The sequence below is a fragment of the Rutilus rutilus genome, assembly GCF_951802725.1.
Source record: "Rutilus rutilus genome assembly, chromosome: 1".
NCBI lineage: Eukaryota > Metazoa > Chordata > Actinopteri > Cypriniformes > Leuciscidae > Rutilus > Rutilus rutilus.
In genome coordinates, this window is record NC_140209.1 from 32,573,478 (window position 1) to 32,597,674 (window position 24,197).

A 24,197-nucleotide genomic window follows, 5' to 3' on the forward strand; every position below is an offset into this window, starting at 1 on the left:
ATGTCCTACGTGAACACACAGTTGGGAGCAAATCAGATGTGTAACATTATATTAGATCTGTGCATTCGTTCTTAAAGGGACAGCAGCCTATTAAACTGTTGCTGACTGTTTTAATAAAAATTAAAAATAAAACAGAAAAAATGTTTTTGATGAATCACTTTTGTATCTTCATTATGAATACATTTATATTTAACAGTAAAGACTCAATTTATATTCCATCTAGTGAAGACTACTATTTTATTTTTTACATTTGATTCAATTTCTGTAGTATTTCTTAAGACATGTTAAATAATCCTCGGCTACTGTACCTGAAAAACTTAATTTATTTTGTGTATTTTTTTTTTTCTATTTTTTTTTCCTTAAATTAAATGATTATTTTTTTAATTAAATGAGATTTTTTTTTTTTTTTCGAGACCTATTAAACTGTCTTCTGCAGTCAAATAGAACAATAAATAAAACCGTAAACTAAATCAAATCTATGGATAAATTGGATACATTTTTAATTTAAATGTGAGGTACCAATAAAAAATTCTAAATCTATGTACAAAAAGTTATATCTATGATTTTTATTTATTTAAAAATGAAGCCAAATGGTTTTCATAATGAAAAACTGTTCTACATTGATCCCATGAAGTTCAAAAATACTCTTGAAGCATTTCTTGTGCTTCTGTTCACTGGCGAATCTTTAAATAAATGTAATTTAATGGAAACCAAAACATTTGGAAAATTAAGGAATCTTGTATCCAAAATCGATGGCAACAATTTTGTGAACATAACGTTCTTGTATTACAATAGGAATAATGCTTAGTCTTATTCGCTGTATGCGTTTTGATGAATTTTTGTTTTGTTTTGTGCAACAGTAAAATGGGGAAGAAACCATAAACGTTAGGTAGAATGTGATTCCTTACGGTTCTTATCTATGGTATTGAGTGATCGGCGAGATCGAAACATTTACTAAAGTCAGTTTTGCATTAGAATAAAAGCACAGGGTTGTCGCAGTCCAGTATGTCACACTCTGTGCGATGGAGTTCGAAGAGATGTATTGTTTTGCTATAAAATCTGCTTGGACTTTGTCTAAACAGGCCTCTGAGTGTACTAGTGTGGTGGATGGTGTCCATCATGGTGATCAGCATGTCCCCCACCTCCTTCCCAGCTCCGTGTGTGTGTGTGTGTATATATATATATATTATATATTATACCTGCACTGTTTTTCTCCAAGACTCCCCGCTGCTTTTATCTCGTGCCTCTGGAATGTGAATTAAAGAAGGCAGCCTCCTCTACTGCACATGATTGTAGTGCTGATCAGTAGTCTTTACATCTGTTTTCTACAGTCTCGGTGTGTCTGCCTCTGTCTCACTCTCTCTCTGTCCTACACCGAACAGCAGGGATAAAAGCGAGCTGGAGCTCAGGCCTTTCCCTGCCGCTGCGGTCTTGTCCTCTCCTCCTCCTCCTCCCTCCCGATGCCTTGCTTCCATTCTTGAAAGAGAAGTCTTGCTCTGAACTCGGGGCTTTGATATGGTAATGGAGGTGGAGGGGAGGGTTAGGGAAGAGTGGGGGAGGGGCATTGAATTCCTCGGAGTGCTGCTGCAGTTGGGAAGATTGTTTTTTATTGTTAAGGAAATGTTCTGCTCAAATGCAAGTCACACTAACCCCCCCTAACCCGAATATTCCCATCTGTTTAACATAAACTTCATGTGCGTGAAATGTAAGATTTGTTAATTAATCTCCTTAGAAACAAATTAAGAGCGAGAGATGAGGTTTCAGAGCCAATTGTCTCTTCGGTCTTGTCCCTCCCCCATCGGCTTAAAAAAAAGAAAAATGGTTGCAGCAAGTTGATTCTCACCCTTTCCGTCACCCTGACTTTTGTTCTGGATCCAGCTCATCGCAGAGGTCACAAGCTTTTGTACGTTCTGTTTTTACAGGTTTTTGAATTGTAAATGAAGCGTGGCCAATAAAATTATAGGTAGTTGACAAGAAACATGTACATGAACAGTTTATTATTTTATTTTTTTCACCATTAAGGTTTTAGGTTAAAATGTATATAACAATGGGTAATAAACCACAGTGAAATTATGAGATTCAAACAGTTGTTTCAGCCGCAAATTAAAGTAAAAAAAAAAAAACATTTGTGATTATTGATGTGTTGAAGCACAAGATGCTCTTTTGATCATTGTCAGGTTACTGCAGATAACACCAGGTTTTACCCAAACTTCCACAGGATACAAAGGCATTCTGAAATGTTAATTTGCCAAATTAACTTTTTGATTATAGATCATATAACCGAATAAAAAAAATAGAACAATTTTAACTAGTGGTCTCAGATCCTAATGTACGTACAAAGGGGAACGTTTTTTTTTTTTTTGCAGTTCCCTTACATAGTGCTTTTGTGTAAACAATATTTCTTAAAGGGACAAATATTTCATGTCCTCTCTCAATATAATGTCAAAAAATTACATGATCAATTATTAACAGAAAAAAAAAGACCTTCAGAACAGTTTTAGATTAAATGTATCATGTCAAGACTGCAGGTTACCACACCACCCACATGCACTTTCTTTTGTGTCCTTCACTTACTGTTGAGGTACATATTGAACCGAACTGTACCATTCTGTTCAGACAGAGAGCTTCAAATGTTGAATTCTGAATTCATGTTGCAGAAGGTTTATGGTTGAATCTCTTTGGCATTTCCACAGCTGTTAACTCCCTTGCTAATAGCTCATAATAGTGAAGTCACGTGATGTTTGTAGAGTACCTACCAGAAGAACCGGCCAGGTCAACTTTACTCTTAGTGCGTTTCTGCTATTAAAATCCCAGAAACAAATACATGATTCGGCAGGACTAAGAATGCAGTGGCCTCAAATAAACCTAGCACTGCATGAATTAAATATGAGTTTTATTTTTTTAATGTCTGAATGTGGTTAATGGTTTATAAAACCATGTCTAATAGGCTTTAAAAGGACAAAATGTCCAGTATCTCTCCAGTGCACTGGTGAGTTATGATGCGTTTCCCATATAGTTCCAGTTTCCATGAAATGATCGTTTCTGGTCTCTTGTAGTACTTTTTTACAATTTTACTTGTAGTTTTCTTTCTTCTAATAACTAGCAACTACACCACATAAGAGTGGTCATAAGAAAAGTTTTAAATTCCAACCGGCCACTGGTCAAACATATAAACTTGCCTTAGTGGTATTTTACATGATACATGATTTGGAGATGTCAGGTGAAGTTTAGTTAAGATTGGCTTGATTGGTAACTTATCCTGTCAGTTTAAGTAGCAAATTATTCAAAGTGCTCAAACAGTTTGGCACCAACAAATGCCTTTCCAAGTATTGAAAAACTTTGCCATCAGGCTATTGTGTAAAACTTGTAGATGGTTTCCATGTAGATGCATGTAGTGCTAGAACGAGCTCATCTGGTTCTGAAAAATGGTTTATAACCAGCCTGCATGATCTACATAGCTCCAGTTTCTTAGTCTGGTCGGTCAAAGACCTAATTAAGGCTTTTTAATTATCATTCATTTTTGAAAGACCTTAATTTGAACCCTCTTGTAAAATTTTATGAGTTGTTGGAAATCTCAGACTCGTTTTACGAGGCAGAGCCTGCAGGCCTGTGGGTAAAAGAGCCAGTGGAGTGTGAGACTTTTTACAACTTAAATAAACTGCAATAGAGATGAACTCAGACGAACCGTTACTCTAACAAACTAAACGTTTGTGCGCCGTGACTAAAGCGTTCAACCTGGCCTCAGAATTAACAGCAAAATTGACTATTTTCAACATATTTATAGCAGCCAAACGTATAAAACTAGCATCCCGAACATCATCATTAGGGATGCACCGATGTGAAAATTGTGGCCGATACCGATAACCGATATTAATATTGCTGTTATGGCCGATACCGATATTTACCGATGTCGATATCTCTGTATAGAAAACAAATTTTAATGATTATCAAATAAAGAGCTATTTTCCAAAACACTTTTTTTTTTTTTTTTACTTTAGAAATGACTGATATTGGGCACCTTTACCTGTATGCATTGCAAAATATGTCACACATACAACACACATGCATTATATTGCATTGCATATAATGTGTGCTGGTCAACTTGTCTAAAATTAAGAAACCCTTAGAAAACAGAAAAAAAAAAAAAACAGGAACATTGTGTACAATTAAGATAGGCTACTTAATTTATTATTCCAATATCCAAATATGATACTAAATACCACAGGGAAAAGGACTTCTATTTGTGACGTGCTGTCTTTGCCTTTGAACATTGCGCATTTTAAACAGGACAGGCATTAGCTGAATAAATGTTAACAGTTGACAATGAATAGACAGGAGTCCAATAATAGCATAACGAATCACTTATTCTAAAAATAATAACAAGTAGGCTAGACGAATCCGACATATGTGTTAACAGTAAAACGTCCGTCATTTAACGAATTTTAAAAACACGAATGGATAATACAAAATGCTTTCTGACATTTTGATAGAAAAAAACAAACAAGCAAGAACAAAATTTAAACTTAGCCCGTCAATTTTTCATTTTAATTATCTTCTCTCACTGTGTGCGCGCGTCCGTGTTTGTGAGGGAGAGCTCGCGCAGCACTGATACAACGGTAGCCTACTTTTTAATCCATAAGTAACGAACGCGCTAGTTTTCATACAAAATAAATATGTAACATAATTAGGTAGGCTACTTTAGTTATTATTAACACAATAACGTAACACATGAAGGCTACGTTTCTCAACACTGAGAATGAATAAATAAACGCCTGTTTCTCCACTCGCGCTTATCAGTAATCCACAAATCACACGTGCCCTCACTTTTGAGAAAAATCTAATTCGAACCGGTATCAAATATCATGCAATATATTCAAATATCTACGAGTCAAAAAACGATCAATCAAAAATGTGTCATGAAGAGGGAAAAAACATAACTGCTTTAACAATGTTACTGAAGGGAAAGTTCTCTGTTATGCACGTCTGAACGCGGCACTAAAGACCGCTTTAAAACTTTCACAGAGACCTCAAACAGAAAGCACAAAGCCTGTCTTTAAATTTAATTTCGTTTTGTATTAATTGTATCTTAATTTTGATCAATGTTTCATCAAAAATAAATAAGAAGTAAATATTAGAAAATATTTAATCAGGACATGGAGGCAACGGCGCGTGAACTGAAGCGCGTCTCAAATGAACCGAAACCTACCTGCCTCACAAACCTAAGACATATATAGAAAGCTTGAAACATCTATTTTTAAACAGAACAATTCAAAACGAAAGAAAATAGACTGTTCTATGCTTATGTCATCTGTATGAAATGTGTATTTCTCTCAGGCTGTTCACTACTGCTAAGATCGCGAGTCCTCAACTTCATCTTCAACTTCACGTCAAATATCGGCCTGTTCACATCGGCCCTATTTTGACATCGGAACGATACCGATGTGTAAAAAAATGACCATATCGGCCGATATTATATCGGCGGCCGATATATCGTGCACCCCTAATCATCATTTGGTTGTCCCCTCCATTTCATTCGACATTTCTTGTGTGGCGCTCTGTCACTCAATCTGTTTTTCTCTCCTCTGTTCTAGGAGTGAGAAAGATAGAGTGTGAAGGGGGGAGAGAGGGGGGAGAGAGAGAGAGACAGCGATAGAGAGAGATTGATGAGGCAGTAAGAGCAGCAGTAATTACTCTGTGTCCATTCCCCACGCCGGATTGGCAGACGGCTAATATCACACAGACCCCTGGCCCTGACAGGCGCCCCCCTTCCCCCCCATCACAAGGTCCAGAATGGTGGGGGGGGAGAGAGCGTCACCCCGAACACTCGGCTCTGTCCTAATGCTGTGTGGGCTGAGCGTCTTTCCTCTCATTACGTTGTTCCTCGAGGAATCGAGCCTTTTCTCAGGGCTGGACAAGCAAAATTGGATGGCGCACTTGTGAATGCAAGGAAACGTTTAAAATGCGTCCAGGCCCTTTGAGTTGATCAGCCAAGTACTTCCTCTGCTCTAATAGTTTAATTTATTGGAAAATGCAATTTGAAGATGACATGAAATCTTAATTGACCCTATTTACTAAATGATTGTGCCTGGTCCTATTGTGCACAATTCATCAGTATGTGATGTTCTCATTTCATCAAAATGCAGTAATTTTATGCTTTGCAATTTGCATGTGTCTGCAGCAACATTTCTGCTGACGTCAGTGCCCATAGATGTAAATGCGGGGGGAAATCATATGAAGCATTAGCATTATAGACCAGTGGTTCTCAACCTTTTTGACTCCAGTGCCTACCATTGTTCACAACAGTATTCAAAGGCCCCATTGCTTTTCCAAAACTTTGTGATTTACTGGACGATACGCTTGGCTCACGAGACGATGCACAGTATTGGGTTCATGAGAACGAGGTGATATTTTTAAGAAACACTATATTTAAGAAATCTTTAATGAGAAAATATGACTGGAAAGTCTTATATTCGTCTGATAGTCACAAAACGCAAAAAAAAAAAAAAAAACGCAGGCACATTTTACTTATCATTTAATTAATCTAGGGCTGTCACTAATGATTATTTTGGTAATCATGTAATTCAATTATTATAGTTTTTTTTTTTTTTGTGGTTATAAAAATAGACCCAAGCAGCCTTTAAAATGACCTGAAATGCATATATAATAAAAATGAGACAATAATTGGTTTAAATAAAGTATCAAAAGCAAGTGATTTTATGGTTTTATTGAACAGCACTGTTGTAATACACATAATTATTAAAAACAATCAACTTGTAGACTATACATTACGTATTATAACATATGCCTGCAAAGGGTGCCAACAGCCTGGTGTTAGTTGTTGTTACACTTAACAACCCTTTGTTTAACCCTTTGCTTGGACCATATATTTGTTTAATATTGGCCAAACAACATTTGATTCAAATGTCCACTTAATCTTTAATATTTGGCCACTTCTTAATGATTGAAATGCTTCAGGCACAGTTATTCCTTGAACAAAAACATGTGGACATCAAAACATGCAACTCAGAGCGAGGGTTTAAACGTTTATTTTCAAATTTCAATGAACAACATTTTGCATATTTAGAAACATACTGATGTGTTCTCCTGCTAGTGTAGGCTTATAAATGATAGCACTATGCCATATTATGATTTAAATTGTTTTAATATATTGCATTGCCTTAAAAAGCGATCTAACAATGCGGTTCATGGATTGACAGCTTTTCACCTCAATGAGAAATATCATCACGTTTCAATATCACGAGAGTCACACCCCTATTATATACCCTTTACTTGAATACAATTTTATATGTATATGTATATGTATGTGTGTGTATATATTAGGGGTGTAAATCAAACCATACCTTTCTCCACCCACGGTTCGACACACTTGTTCTGCGGTTCATCTCAAATCTGACGACGCACACACATTTATATTATGGTTTGTTGAAAATAACACGTAAAACACAGTTTTCTATCGATGGATACGCATTCTGGCTTCCCCTAAAAATGAGTTCAATGCGATTGCCATATGCTTTAATGTCACCAGTCATTTACGCTGGTTTTTGAATTAGCACTTGCGCAGGTGAGACCTGAACATCACACATTGTTAACGGTGTTTAAACTAAACTCATTTAAGCCTTTCCAATTTAAACATTCAAGCGCAAGAGGACACAAAAGAGGACTCGCACGCGCTGTGAGAAGCACACGGAAAGCCTCAGGGTATGTTTACGTGACAACTTTGTATGCGTCTTGGCCGTTCATTTACGCGGCAACAACGTTTTGGGGGCCTAAAAACTCACGCTTTTGAAGATTCAAAGTGCAGTGTTTTGGAAACGATGCTTTTACTGTCTCCATGTAAACAACAAAAATGTGAATTTGTGAAAACGGTGACGTCATGCATATTACGCGTTAATGTTAATCGAACAATCAAAGACAAAGAAATCACTCGCTGCTCTTGATTGAATAGCTTTTGTAACTTTAAAGATTAATCTTGATTTAATTTCTACTGTGAAGATTATATGCAATGTTGTTTTACATTTGATTACTTTAAGTTCTGTACCTTACAACTACTGTTAGATCCCTGAAAATTATTTGCTTATTTTCTTTTTTATTTGACAATAGTACTTTTTTCCCAGAACATGGCACATGCCGAACCGTACCGAAACCGTGACCCTAAAACCAAACTGTAATTTGAACAGTTACACCCCTAGCGGGTGTGTTTTTTTTTTTTTTAAACTCAACTCAACTCAACTCATTTTGAGGCCCAGGTGTTCCACTGGTTGAGAGCCACTGCTGTGTACTAAATATTTCTTATGAATATTCAGTTTCATCCGTAACCATTTCCAATCAGATGTTTAATGCATTTTGAATGGTTTTATCTTTATCACAAAATAATACAAAACAATTATGACCACGTCTCATAATACTAACAAAAAATGTTGCATTATTATTTTTAAGCACCATGTGGACACATTTTGTCATCCACTTTCTAAACTTTTAGGATCAGAATTCAGTTCAGTAGAGTGTAGTTTTCGCTCTATTAAACATCCTAAATTTGTGTTGGGATTAAGCGCTCAAAAGAGGAGCGACAGCCGTATTTATCTGCGGTGTGTCAAAACTCATGGAGATGTCCCTCAGTGTGCTGGTCTAGAGAGCAGTGTTTGAAAGAAGCCCATGTCTCTTTAATTAAAGATATGTAAATGTGGCCTCAGCTGGATTACATTAGCTGGCGTGGCTTTGGTGGGGTGTAGAGAGTCAGAGCCCTACACCTAATCCAGACTAATTAAGGATTAATTACAATTGATGGGAGGCTTCCATCCCTGTGTGGAGGTCCTCACTGCAGTCTGTGACTAATCTAGAGCACTGGAGAAGGGATTTGAGCAGGGGTGATCTGTCAGAGTTTGCTCCGAGCTCCTTTCACTTTAAGCTTCTCTCGAGGGAGGGAGTTTCAAGTTTCTACGCATACCATTTGGATTGAGGCATTGGCCTTTTGTTAAGCTACAATAATCTGTTTGTCTCACGCGAAGGTGTTAATACAAACTCGCTCTAGATGGACACACGGCTAGTTAGTGGGGGTGTCTAAGGCTCAAATGTAGGGTTAGGGATTTGAACAAACCACTTACCCCAAGTATTAACCTTTGACGAGTAACATGTCTTAAACCAATTGCACTGCAGACTTGAATGATACCTTCAATATTGGTTGCGATTATTACTTTTTGTAAGCAGTGTAACATTACGATAAAAATGGGTGGGGAAAATCCTTAGACTCAAGTTATTTTTTAAATAATTCGGAAAGAAGTCTCTTATGCTCACCACGGCTACCGTTATTTGTTCAAAATACAGTAAACCAGTAATATTGTAAAATAGTATTATATAATATGTAAATATATATATATATATATATATATATATATATATATGTATATGTGTGTAAATATGTAATATAGTTATCATATTTAGCTAAATACTTTTATAAAAATAAATAAATAAATTTTTTTTAAGTCCAACTAATGTGCTATGCTCATTAAATGGCTTTCCTGAGGTAAACGTAACGTTACTGATCGATCGGTTTTATTACATTTCGGTAAGTTGAACTGTATCTTTCAAATTCCCTATTGATCATTCGTGTTTATTTACTATTAACTAGTAGTAAAGAGTAACAGATGATCGGTTTACGTGCCGCTTGAACCGAGATCTGTCAGCGATCTGTTACGTCACATTTACAAGCGCCAAAGCGGTGTTTATTGTTTGAATTTAGTAATTAAATTGGCAGAATCTGAGAGCTGATAATGTTTCATATCAATAGTAACCTTCTTTCTTGTCTGCCGGGTTGTTTTTACACGTGAGAGCGTGTAAAAAGTGACAATTGCGTGAGTCTCACAGTGAATTCGTGAGAGTTGGCAGCCCTGCGGATTCAGTTTGTAAATGTTGTAAGACTGTAGGCTGTTTTTTGGCGGGAATTTTTTTTCAGGATTCTTTGAGTCGAAAGTTCAAAAGCAGCATTTCTTTGAAATAGAAATCTTTTGTAATATTTATGTGTTTACTGTGACGTGATCAATTGAATGTAGTATTAATTTCTTTCATAAACAAACCATACTGACCCCAAACTTCTGAACACTAGTGTACACTGAAAAAAAACCATATTTAAGACTATCATTGAGGATCTTTTGACTTGGGCCAGTAAACAACCATCTAAAATACCTTTGCAACTTCATAACATGTGTAAAACAACTCAGAAGTTTCAATCTGGTTTGCGTCATTACCTATTCCTCCCCCTCCCCCTTTCTTCTCCAACATATCCTGTCCTCTTTTCACTTTCCTATAAATAATAAAAGGGCAAAGATTACATTAAAAATGTAGTTTTATGGTTGCATGAAGAGCACTAGGTGATGCAGTATGAATGCTTCAGACTCCAGCGCTGCAGCTTGTGGCAGTCTCGTCGTCTTACTTGATCATGCTGTGCCATTCACCTGTACACACATGGTACAATGCAGTGCTCTGTCTGTGTGTCTGTCAGCCTGAGCTGCAGTGGGCGAAGGTTAGTTTACACTCCCCCTCAGTGCAGCCAGCCGCCACTCTCCCCGGCCCTGTTTGCCTCTGTCATATTTCTCGTTCGCTCGTTATAAATGGGAGCTGCGCCTCTGATCTATTGCTTAATTGCCACCTAATTTGCATAACAGTGCAAATTAACGACCTCTCAAATGAGCGTTCATTTTTCACAAGGTCTTTAGGAGCTCCTTAAGAGGCGGTGCTAATTAGCACAGGAGGCAGCTGCGCTGATGAGCCAGGGAAAGCGCGCGAGAGGGGGGCGTGTCGCTAGGACGAATCGCCACAGCAACAGCCTTCTTCCTCCTCCTCTTCCTCCCGGAGTGAAGTCATCCGCAGAGGCTTCTTTTGTCCCCTGTGCGATGTTTCACCTGACCGTGTCGAGCTCGCGGAGGTGGGATGGTGTGTGTTCTCACCTGCGTGATCTTGTTTGACCGGTCCCTGCGTGCCTAGCGAAGCCTGTTGTACCGCCGCTTGGGTCTATGAAACGCTAGTTGAGTTAATTAAGAGCTGATAAATGACAAGTTGGAGCAGGCGCCGTGTTTGCCTAAGGTAGGAGCGCTGTTCACACCCTAATCACATCCTCCTGTGTTGATGCTGACCAATGGCCGCTCCTCACAGGGCGTGAACGCAGGTCTGCGCATGTCAGAGGACGAGCCACCAGGTGCCGCGCCACTGGGCGCCAGTAAATGGGCCCCGCAGACGCTGCTTAACCTGAGCTGCTTACAACAGGAACATACTGGTGGATTTTGCAACTTTATACCACCTTGGCACTCACTCAAGATGCCCTCTCGTAGTTTCTCCCGAGAAACCTTCACAAATCCCGCCACACTGTACATTCTCTGAAGTGTCGTCACGTTCGATCTCTTTTGGTTTCTGGAAATGAACGTCTCTCTGGTCGTGTGGCGTGTGGAGGTTAAGTTGCTTAAGTGATTTTGCCAATTTTCTCAGAACAATTAACCCTTATAGCTTACCAGCACTATGCACTGGCTGTCCGTAAGCCTGTTATTTAGGTTGTTTATTCAGCGCTGATTCCCAACGTTAGCGCTCGTCGTGGGCTCTTTTACTAGCTTTTACCCTCAACACAGCTGCAGGTCTTCATAATGCAAGTTGGAATGCGACTTACATTTTTATGTGCTTAAAAAGCTCTACATTTACTCGGATTGTTATTCCTGTAACGCAGCACCATTTGAACTCCAAGTTTAATATGCATGTGTTATAATTTCAGGAAGCATTTCTATAAGTTTCAGAAATGGGCTTTGGTCAAGCTCATGCACTTAATAAATGAACGAAGTGCATAACCAAATCAAGATGTGAGGGTCTTACAGTGAGCTTGGGTGAGGGAGTCATCTTGAGTTATATTTTGTATTTATTTTTATGTTGATTTGTCACTTTATCACCAACTAATACCATAAAACATCAGTTAAAGGAATATTACAAAAGGTAATGAAATGAAAATGGATATTGAGGAGGCAGGGGAAAAAAACGTACTCTACCGTCAGTAAGATGGTATTAAAAAAAAAAATGTTTTTGGCTCTTATGCTCACCAAGGCTGCATTTATTTTATTAAAAATACAGTAAAAAAAACGTAATATTGATGAAGGCTGATTAGCCGCAACGCATTGGTGTGCCGTTGCTTGTCACCTGTTTTTAAAATACCTACACCGTGAAGGAATAAAGGCTTTTTATATTTTTCTAAACAATTTACTCAAGTGCCTCGGATTGTTATTTTTATGAGCTTGAACCATCCCTATGCCAAAAGAGCACCGGGATAATAAATGTACAACCCCGCGCAGCACTTTTTGCATTCCTTGTTTTTAATAACTGTTTTCTATTTGAATATATTGTTAAATGTTATTCATTCCTGTGATGCAAAGCTGATTTTTCAGCATCATTAATCCAGTCCTCAGTGTCACATGATCCTTCAGAAATCATTCTAATATGATGATTTTGATGCTTAATAAACATTTCTTATTATCAATGTTGAAAACAGTTGTGCTGCTTAATATTTTTGTGGAAATACCTTTGATGATGGATTTAAAAACGATAAGGTTCTTTTGTAACCTTTATAAATGTCTTTTACTTACTCTTTTGATCTATTGAATGCATCCTTGCTGAGAATTAATTTCTTTAAAAACAACTTTTGAATGGTAGTGTATAAATTGACACTAATAAAACAATATTATAATATTTTTATAGATTGGAGAAAGAATAAAATGGAATATTTGCACTGTAAATTAAGACACGCTTGTGATGTGGACCTGCAAACGTATTGCAAAGCAGGAATGACCCTCGTATTTCACTTCGACTAATGGCACTGCAGTCGTTTTTGTTTTGAAGATAAATTCCCCTTATTTACATCCCACTTAGCTCTCAGGTTAGCATGTTTGTTTGCGTCCATGTGGGCGTGCTTTTCAGCGCGCACTGATCCCTCCCCCGTCGTGTTCGCCTTCCTCCTTTTGATTTATTGGCTGTTGCGGTCAGAGCGTTGTCATTTCCTAAGTGTCGCCCCACACTCGTTTGCAGCCCACCGCGATCATCTTCAACTCGTCCAAACCCTTCCTTTCCCGTTCTCTCGTTCTCGGTCTCGGCCTCCCTGCCCCCTCTATTTTTTCCCATCTCCTGCTCGTTCTGTCTGCTCTCCTCCTCGCTGTTTTATCTCCTCCTGTGACTCCTTTTTGCAGTTTTCCCCCCACAATTCTCCTCTTTTCTCTCCTTACCTTCTCTTCCCCCCTTCTGCTCCCTCGCGCTCTCCCAGTGAAAGGCTGAGAATACCCAAGGGAGCTGATGCAATTAAAATGCTAATCCTGTCTGTCTACAGAGAGTGGTAGAGGGGGGGCTGACAGCATGAGGGATTGCGGCTCACATGGAGAACTCGACTGAAATGGAGAACAGAGGATGGGGGGAGGTGGCTGGGGGCACGGAGAGAAAAGGAGGCGGGGTATGACGGGAGAGCGGCCCAAGCCAGAGGAGGAGGGAGGGTGGGTGGGTGAACGAGAGAGAGAGAGAGAGAGAGAGAGAGAGAATGCGTTAAGAGGTACAGAGAAAAAGACAGACGAGGCCCGAGCAAAGGCAGCCAACACAGCCGTGATGGACTGTTTCTCCAGTAATGCAAAGAAAATGGCAGCATTAATGTACTGCTTCCAGCAGTGAACACAATACCTTTGTCTGCGCTTAACTCGTCACCTGTGCCGTACCTGGCCGCGTTCTGCGCCTGATTATGTATGCAGTCGAACCCAGCTGGGTGCTCTGAATATTTCATACGACTCGCCAGCTCTGTCTGCTAACGCCTGGACGGCTGCTGGCTTTTTCCACTCGGCCCCTTTGCGCTTTTTTTCCTGCCTGCACGGTTTTCACCGATCCTTTACAAATGAGGGAATTCCTCCCTTCGAACGGGAGGGGCGCGCATTGGCGTCGATCATTCATAAATTTAATGGAAGGATATTAGTGCAACTTGGACAGATGCAGCGCATTAAAATGTACATTATCTCATTAGCATGGCGGTGTGTTTGTATTAATGAAGTGTGCTAATTGAAAGATTTAACAGGCTGGCTTTATTAATCTTCTTAAAGCCGTACAAACATTAAGATGCAGTGGCTTTTCTGGTTAATATGGTGAGGATTCAGAATGTAGCTGTAAGCGTTTACCGCCGAGCTATTATAAAACGTATCCAGCCGTAGTGAAATCGCCACGTTGTTCGTGGATGCATTATTATGGGTTTTAAAGTCAAGGTTGGTAATAAATTGAAATATTAAAGGGTTGTTAGAAATTTAAAGGGGTCCATATCATCTAGTGCCGAATGTTGTGGGTTATTTGTGTAATTATCAGTAATCACAGCTTAATTGAGATAATTAGGCTGAAGAAAAGGCTGTATGCTTGAGGGATTCGGCTGGAGGCAGAGCTCGTAATGGATATTGTGGGTGATACTCTTTAGGGAGGTGGTAAATTTCACTCTATTGATTGTGGGGCTGTGGTCGTAAAAACAACAACCCTCCCCTCACCCATTATACTACACACACACACACACACACACACACACACACACACACGGTGAGTCTGGGTAACAATCCAGGACAACAGAGGTGCATTTTGAGTTTTGGCCAGACACATTACACAAGCACGTATTACAAGCGTACATTTTGTTACAATGGCACTTAACAAACCTAAACTCTTCAGGACAGTATTGTCATATTATATGTACAATTAAACCTAATGTGATTGATAGCTAGCTGTAAACATGTCTTTAGTTTAACTATTTTTCTATCTGTTTTCAAACTGTTGCTCTGACCTGAAAATGGTTGACGTGAAAGGGAAAACTGAGAGGCAGAGCACTATAGCACTCTTTGTGGCAATTCTGAGAATGCCTTACAAAATTTTTTATAATTATTGAAATAATTTACCACTAAAATTAATGATACTGTTCAAAGAGTAGATAGATAGATAGATAGATAGATAGATAGATAGATAGATAGATAGATAGATAGATAGATAGATAGATAGATAGATAGATAGATAGATAGATAGATAGATAGATAGATAGATATTATTTTATTACTTTTGTTTTATAATAAAAATAGATTTGTCAACAGATTTGCTTTTCTCTCTTTTATTTTATTTTAATAATTTAAATTATTGAACTAATTTACCACCAGAATGAGTTTTTTTTTATAAAAAGTAAAAAAAGAAAGAAACAGATTTGTCAACAGATTTGCTTTTCTCTCTTTTGTTTTATAAATATTGAAATAATTTACCACCAGAATGAATGACGAAGAGTTTAATAGAAATACAAAAACAGATTTATTTTTCTCTTTTGTTTGATTATAATTATTGAAATAATTTACTACCAGAATGAATAGAAATAAGTCAACAGATTTGTTTTTCTCTCTCTTGTTTTATTAGAATAGTCATTTAAATATATTTATTGAAATGTACTGCTAGAATGAAAATGCAGAGTTTGAAGCTTTTAATAAAAATGAAAAAATAAATAATCAAATATAATTAGTTTTTTGTTTTACAGCCTAAGCAGGAAGAGTCAAATGAATGCATGCAATCTTATTGCATGAGTGTTATTCTCTATTGTCCCTGTAATAAATAGTGTGCCTTCATAGCGCGCATGTAAACAACATTATGCTCACACTTTGTTGGTGTTAGTCACAGAAATGATCCTAGATCCTAGCCGAGTTCACTTTGAGTCAAACTTAAAGTGTTCTTCCTTTTTGTTTGACTTTGGGGAGTTTTGCTGGCTGAAAAAGAGAGAGGTAAAGAGGGAGGGATGGTGAATCGGGGTCATTAGTTCAGGCGGCTGGGTCTGCTGCATTCCTGAGCTCGGAGAGGGGGAGAAATGAAAGATGGAATGTGACTTGGAGAGAAAGAAAGAGGGAGGACCTGAGTGGAGGGACCCTGAAGGGGCAAGAGAGAACAAGAAAAAAAAGAGTGCTTGCCAAGGGAAAGAAAAAGTTTTCAAAAAGTACGAGGGGGGAAAAAAAGAGGGAGAGCTGGAAACAAATTCTGTGCTGTTATTGGGGGAGGGTAAGAGCTGAAGTCATTAAATGTGTTATCAGTTAAAGGGAGGATGGGAAATACAGCTTTGATTTCAGCGGGGATGGTACAGACAGAACATCCACAGATCATTTCCAACAAATGGCCTTTTATTTGCACTGTTTGTGTTTTTGAAAGTTTCTCACTTCTTCAGTTCACAAACAGAACAAACCCAACGCACTAGTGCAGGCCCTATTGGATCTACTCAGATGAATCACTTCTAGAGCGGACACCCTAAATATCTACTGGAAATGCACATTGAGAGATTCCCTTGAGTAATGTTAATAGTTTGGTGAATCATCATTTATTCACTCATGTTCTTTCAATTGCCTGTGATTTGTTTTTTTCTTTTTCTTGCTTGCTTGAAGTTCAAAATGACACATTTAGCAGAATGTCCAAGCTTTTTTCCTCCCCATACAATGAAAGGGAATGGTGTTCACGACTGTCCCTGATTCCCATCCACTTTTGGTGTAGAGAAATGGGAGCTTAGATATTCTGCTAAATGTCTCCTCCAAAAAGAAAGCTTTTCAGGTTTGGGATGACATGAGGGTGAGTGAATGATGACAGAATGTAAAAAAAAAAAAAATGTTTGGGTGAACTATCCCTTTAACCTTTCAGAAAGGTTATATACATAGATGCATACATGCTCACTTGGGAAATACCTGTTATTTTTAATACAGATAAACCTTTTCTATATAAGTTGTGGCTATATATTTGGAAAGATAACCCTGAAACCCTGTTTACACTTGGTATTAAGATGTGTTTTGGGTCGATCGGATCACAAGTGGACGACAATAAATACAGATGTAAACGGCGTCTAAAACGTTTTGAGCTTGTCCACTTTCTACCACTTCCAGAGGAAGTCCAAAACACATCGACCAGAGTGCTTTCCGTAGTGTAAACGCTCATGTGGTCGAAACAGCCGAGAAAAGACCGTCTGCTCTCTGCATACTGACCTAATGAGTAAACATTATGGGACGTGCGCTAGCCAGATGGAAAGTTTGCTTTGAAGACGAAGAACGTACCAAGCACGATGTTCTCTCACCAATCCTGATTTCTAACACACACTCGCAGCGTTCGGCTGGTCTTGCGACTGTCAGAGCAGAAACAAAAGCTGTTTTTCCATCGTCTCCGGTCGTGTTCGGATGTAAATTGCATTTTATTTTGACGATTAGATCGAAAGATCTAAAAAACACCAGGTGTAAACGGGTACGTTTCCCTCGTCTACTTGTGATTCGATTGACCAAAACGCATCTTAATACCAGGTGTAAACAGGGCATTACTTAGAAAGAAGACATTTTATGTGAATTGATGTGGAATTGGCATTTCTAGCACAGTCTCGCAAACCACTAAGACTTTGTGAAACTGGCCTAGGGAAAGACAAAGACCCTCTAGAGGGGCTCATGTTTTTCAGTAAGTTATCTTTATTACACTTTGCCCTCAGTCATTGCCCGGCCCTACGTGTACATATGTACAGGAGTGTAGACTGTGCTCGTATAGGTGTGTGAGCGATGGGCCCATAGCAGGAAGTTGACAGAGGTCTTGTTTTAATTCAGTGCCGGAGAGGTGTGTACTTATGGCTGCTTGTGCTTATAGTGACAGCACATGCTCTCCTATTATTGGACCCCTGCCACTGAGGTACCATGCTGCCCTCTGCTGGCTGAACCACAAATTGCACACTTAATTTGGAAGTACTACCAGTTTCTGTGGCACAGGGAATGAAATGCCATTAATTCAACATGGTGTGATGTGACCAGTTTCTGAAAGCTCAGTTTTGTCTTCTGCAGTGCTGAGCATCAGAGGCGTACAGGAGGAGGACCCCCCGGACCCCCAGATCATGCGTCTGGATAACATGCTGCTGGCCGAGGGTGTGTCTGGGCCCGAGAAGGGTGGCGGATCAGCGGCAGCGGCCGCAGCTGCAGCAGCGGCTGGAGGATCACCCAACGACGGCAGCATCGAGCACTCCGACTACAGAGCCAAACTCGCACAGATCCGCCAGATCTACCACTCCGAACTAGAGAAATATGAACAGGTGGGAATCAGACACCTACCTGGCCCTTGTGAATTGATTTCAGAAAGTATTTGTGTCATTTTTTTGGTGGAGTAATAATGGGAGGGAAGTTATAATATCCTGCAGATAATTATATTTTCTAGAAACGTTTTATTTCATATACATATTTGCACTACCCTTCAAACGTGGAGTCGGTACGTTTTTTTTTCTATTCATCAAAGAATCCTGAAAAAATATTAAGCTGTTTTCAACATTGACGATAATAAGAAATATTTCTTGAAAATAAGAATGATTTCTGAAGGATCATGTGACACTGAAGACTGGAGTAATGCTGCTGATAATACAGCTTTGCATCAAACTGATAATGATATTTTGATACATTTAAAATATAATGATATTTTGCAAAACCGTTTTACTGTGGTTTTGATCACATTAATGCAGCCTTAGTGAGCTTAAGGAACTTTTAAAAAATCTTACCGACACCAACATTTTTAACGTTGTGTATTTGTACGTATGTAATGATCCTGCATTCTGTTTGATAACAGGCCTGCAGTGAGTTCACCAATCACGTGATGAACCTGCTGAGGGAACAGTCCCGCACACGGCCTATCTCACCCAAAGAGATCGAGCGCATGGTGGCCATCATCCACCGCAAGTTCAGCTCTATCCAGATGCAGCTCAAGCAGAGCACCTGTGAGGCCGTCATGATCCTCCGCTCTCGCTTCCTCGATGCCAGGTGCGTGTCTCTTTAGAATTGAGAAGTTAATTTTGGTGTCTTGTGCACTATTCCACTAATTATTATTATTAACCTCGTATCAATGAAACACTCGCCTGATTTCTCCACTTACTGTGTCCTCAGACGTAAGAGACGCAACTTCAATAAGCAAGCCACAGAGGTGCTGAACGAGTACTTCTACTCTCACCTGTCCAACCCTTACCCCAGTGAGGAAGCCAAGGAAGAGTTGGCCAAGAAGTGTGGGATTACTGTCTCTCAGGTAAGGCCACGCATGGGCTACTGCAAAATCTGGAATTTTGTAATCCAGTTTTCCGATAATGGAGTGTAAGAAAAATGTCCTGGAAAATAACTAGTTATTCTGCCCCATTTTTATCTTAACTGAACTATGCAACTTTAACGAGGTTTTCATAAAATATAGAAATGATGACATTAAAGTCATTTAAAGTTAACGTTGCATCATGTCCATAATGCAGCTGTTAGCATCTGAGTATCAGGAAACAACAACAAAAGCTCAATTGCATATACAGATCATAATCTATGCTTCATAATTTCCGTTCTGATGAGTAGTTATTGATGGTAACTATTGATGTTGCACATTTTGCAAAGATGAGCACTTTATGCACGTATTACAGTGTCATTTACTCACCCACTTATTCCAAAACCATACGCTTTTTTATTTATCGTCGATAAACAAATGAAGATATTTTTGGATAAAACCTTTATTAAAGAGGATTCTGTCCTCCATTGAAAGTCTACCCAACCAAACTTAGACACTTCACTAAGTCCATAAAGAGATTTTAAAAGTAATCCATATGAATTGAGTGCCTTTTATATGATTAACAGATTGCATTTAGGCTTTTATTCACATATAAACATTGTTCAACGCACATGCATAGAGCACATCAAATATAGTAACCGGAAGCTCAAACTTACTATCGTACTATCAATTATAATATCTTCATTTGTGTTTCAAAGATAAAAAAGTCTTATGGGTTTGGAACGACATGAGGGTGAGTAATTGAAGAGAGAATTGTCGTCCTGTTTTTGTGATCTATCGCTTTAAGCACAACTGCAGAGTTGAGTTGTGAACTTGTGCTTTGTTCACATCATGACAGACTTACTGTAATTACAAGTTTCCTCGCTTGTAATAACCGCTCATGTTTGTTGAACTCTTGATTACAAGTTGGAAACATTTTATGACAGCTCTGTCTCCTCCCACTTAACGGGTGTGAAGTCAAAACAACTAAAACAGCAACAGCTTTAAAAGTTAGTTGGCAACTTCTACACTTTTCTCTTTGATATGGGATTAGTGAGGACATTTTTACTAACAATAGAAGGAAACATGGCATCTAACGTTAGCTAGAATTTGTGTGATCAGACAAGCTACAGCGATCATGTACAGCTGACATTAGATATATGGATGGCTAGCTACATAAGCCCCTTTCACACAGAGATTCCAGAAAATACACGGATAAAGTGACCCGGGATTTGACCCGGGTTCATTTGATTTTGGTTCATTCACACTGCCAGTGATTTTCCGGAATCAGATGTCCCGGAAAGACACGTGACATCGATGTGACTTGTAATGTCTCAGCAGCATCTTCAGTTTGCTTATGAGCTGCGATCTCTCTCTCGAGAAACCACGCTTGTGCATTTATTTCTCTGATTCGATCATAAAATTGCGCATTTCGTACCGTTTCACAGCTGGCGAACGATCAGCGTCATCACTACAACACGGCATTATTACGGCTTTTGTTCACACAGCGCGCGTCCCGGGACTGAACACGGCAATGTTACTAGGTCCCCAACCCGGCATCGATCCCGGCATTAAACCCAGGTCGTGTTTGCGTTCACACAGAAGGCGTTCCGGCAATTTGCCGGCAATTTCCCGGGTTCAATGCGCTGTGTGAAAGGGGCTATAATGGCATAATGAAACATTTTGATGAAACCCCCTAATAAATAATGATTTTGTTACTTGATATCACACAAAACGGTTTTACGTGAAAAGTCTTATTCAGAGTTTCCAGTGTATGAAGCTATGGTGGAAATGAGGCATAGGAAGCAAAAATATTAATAAAAACACTAATTGTTAGGGGTTGGTAAAAACAAAAGTTTCTATTATGCTCACCAGGATTTCATTTATTTGACCAAAAATACATGAAGAATGGTTATATTGTGAAATATTATTACAGTTTAAAGTAACTGCTTTCCATGTTATATTTAATAAAATGTAATTTATTCCTGTGATCAAAGCTGTATTATCAGATATACTTCAGTCTTCAGTGTCACATGATCCTTCAGAAATCATTCTAATATGCACATCTGATGCTCAAGAAACATTTGTTATCATAAATGTTGGAAACGGCTGTTCTGCTAATATTTTTGTGGAAACCGTGATCTTTCTTTTTTTTTCTTTTTTAGGGGATTTTTTTTTTATGAATAAAGTTCAAAAGAACAGCATTGTTTGAATATGCTTTATTTGAAACCAAAATGTTTTGTAACATCATAAATGTCTTCACTATCACTTTTGATCAACTGCATCCTTGGTGAGTAATAAGTATTAGTTTATTTAAAAAGCATTCTAGGTCAGACAAGCAGTGAACAGTAAACTATGCAGTTGAGTGAACGTTATGCAGTGGCATCTGAAGGAAGGGCAGCGCTGTACAAATACATTTTCATGCAGCTGTTGAATTTCAGCATAGAGTAAAAGTTTATCTTGGGATAAGCTTGAATCTGTGTCAGAATCATTCAAAGATGAGTGAAAAAAATGAAGATGCGTTTTGGTCAATCGTGTTTTATCAGTTGTCGTTCACTGTGATGAAATTGTTGTCTAATTGGAGTGGTTTCTCCTCAGGTCTCGAATTGGTTTGGCAACAAGAGAATTCGGTACAAGAAGAACATTGGTAAGTTCCAGGAGGAAGCAAACCTGTACGCCGTTAAAACAGCCGTGGACGCTGCCAATGTGTCGGCACATGCCAGCCAGGCAAACTCTCCAGCAACACCCAACTCAGGTAAAGTGCACAGCAGCCCTCCCATCATCTCTAGCAGACAGTAAAACCACACTGAGCTTATCACAATCTCACTCTTGCATTTCATCAGACTATTTTCTCACGCTACATCTCTCGTTTTCACTTCTGATGTCTCCTGTCGTCCAGTCTGTTCTTGTCTTCCCATCATAAGATCTTTCTGTGTTCTCCAGTCATACAGATAATGCTTGTTTGCTGGTATTTGCACTATGCACTTGCTGGGGAATTAAAGATTTAGATGTTGTTTTTCTGGGTTGCGCTGCTGTAAAGTCGACCCGATTGTATCCAGGCAACAAATGTTTTGTAAACATCTGCAGGATAAAGCCGTCACGGATCTATTTCCTTTGTACCGGGGCGGTATAATGGTACACAACACCCGACAGCAGAAATGTTTATGAAGGGGTGTTGTTAGGCACAACTTGAAGCAGAGTTTGGTTTACAGCTATCAAACAACGTCGCAACATTAAAAATGAATTGTATAGAGGGCAGTTGATGTGCAGTCACAGGTGTATATGTGTGTGTATATATTAAAACGAGGTTCATTCAGGCAGAATTCATGGCCAAAGTGTTCATTTGTTATGAGTAATCTTGTCTTTTGTTTTGCATCCATCATGTTACAGAGAAAAAAGGCTACTCATTTGATTACAATCTAAGTAAAATGCTTACTAAAAAGATGTTGTAATATTAATTTAAAGGGATAGTTTACCCAAAAATGAAAATCCCCTCATCATTTACTCACTCTCATTTTAAGGAAAATAATCCATCTCTGTGAGTCCATATAATGCTATTGAATGGGTGCCGCTCGTTTCGCACTTAAAAAAAAAAAAACACACACACAGCGATCATGACGGTTATCCATACGACCACAGTGGATGAATCAATGTCTTCTGAAACCAAACGGTAGGTGTGTGAAAGAAAAATACTTTTTCATATTTTTAAACTAAATCATTGCTTCCAGTCTACTGTCATACGAGCGTTCATGAGGGAGACGTCATGATGCGTGACGCAAGTGTGTTGTGTTGTGAAGTTGGTGCGAGAAATGACGGTCCTCTGTTTTCACTTCTCACGTGATCTTCACAACGCACTTACGTCATGTATCATAACGTCTCCCTCGTGAACGCTTGTATGACAGTAGACCGAAAGATTTATGATTTAAAAAGTTACAAATTTTAGTATTTATCTTACGCAGACCATTCGTTTGGCTTCAGAAGACATTGATTCATCCACTGTGGTCGTTTGGATTACCGTCACGATCGCTGTGTGTGGTTTTTTTCAAGCGTCAAACAAGCGGGACCCATTAAAGGGATAGTTCACCCAAAAATGAAAATTCTGTCATCATTTACTCACCCTCAAGTTGTTCCAAACCTGTATGAGTTTCTTTGTTCTGCTGAACACAAAGGAAGATATTTGGAAGAATGTTTGTAATCAAACAGATCTCGGTCCCCATTGACTACCGTAGTATATTTTTTTTCCTACTATGGAAGTCAATGGGGACCGAGATCTGTTGATGATGACAGAATTTTCATTTTTGGGTGAACTATCCCTTTAACTTGCATTATATGGATTCACAGAAGATGGATTATTTTCCTTGTGTTTATCTGAAGAAAGTAATTCATATGCATCTGGCATGTCATGAGGGCGAGTAAATGATGAGAGGATTTTCCTTTTTGGGTCTCAAACTGTCTCAGAGGACGCTTATTTTAGGTCAAATGGGTTTGGCTGAAAAAAGTTCTGGGAATCCCTTGATTGAAGTATTTAGTCAGAATTGGATTGTCGAAATATAGATAGGCATGACCACATTGTTGTTAAATGACCTATTTTTATATAAAATTTCCATCATGATGGTTTCGATCATGCCGCTCACTTAGCCTCTGGCCATATAAACATTCACTTTCATTTCTGGTTCTGCATGATTGTTTTCCTCTAAACCTGTGGCGGTAACCCCCAAAATATTTGTCTTTCTGTTGATAACTAACATAGCCTCTTTTCTTGGCTTTGCCTGAGTTATCAATGCTGTGTTGGCTTCATGTTTGTCGTTTTATTTTCATATTCACATGTGACACATCCACACACACACTTGGTTAGTGTAGTTGAACCTCTATTTGCTCAGGAAGCAGAACGGAGAAGGTAGGTGATTTAACTTGGTATTGTCATTTTTAACAATTCTCCGTCACTACATACATTTTTTTTAAGCCTCACCTCCACATTTCCTGTTTTACATCCTGCAGCCAGCTTACCAACAATGCATTACATCATCTTGAGGAAGTAGGATGTTGAGTTGTACAACTTCATGTAAAGGACCAGTCCACAAAGCATATACTTGATTGTTGCTTCCCGTTGT

General features: G+C 38.7%; 1 protein-coding gene across 6 annotated transcripts in view; it reads left to right on the forward strand.

Annotated features, from left to right (window-relative positions):
- pbx4 (pre-B-cell leukemia transcription factor 4) overlaps positions 1 to 24,197 on the forward strand; it is a 41,976-nt gene that overhangs the window by 10,175 nt on the left and 7,604 nt on the right. For 3 of the 6 annotated variants that reach the window (XM_084406998.1, XM_084407001.1, XM_084406999.1), the window contains 4 exons: positions 17,871 to 18,115; positions 18,640 to 18,830; positions 18,954 to 19,089; positions 21,685 to 21,841. In XM_084406998.1, the coding sequence (XP_084263124.1) occupies positions 17,871 to 18,115; positions 18,640 to 18,830; positions 18,954 to 19,089; positions 21,685 to 21,841 (729 nt within the window). The remainder of the gene's footprint in view (positions 1 to 17,870; positions 18,116 to 18,639; positions 18,831 to 18,953; positions 19,090 to 21,684; positions 21,842 to 24,197) is intronic. The other 3 variants (XM_084406997.1, XM_084407002.1, XM_084407000.1) reach the window with 1 other exon arrangement.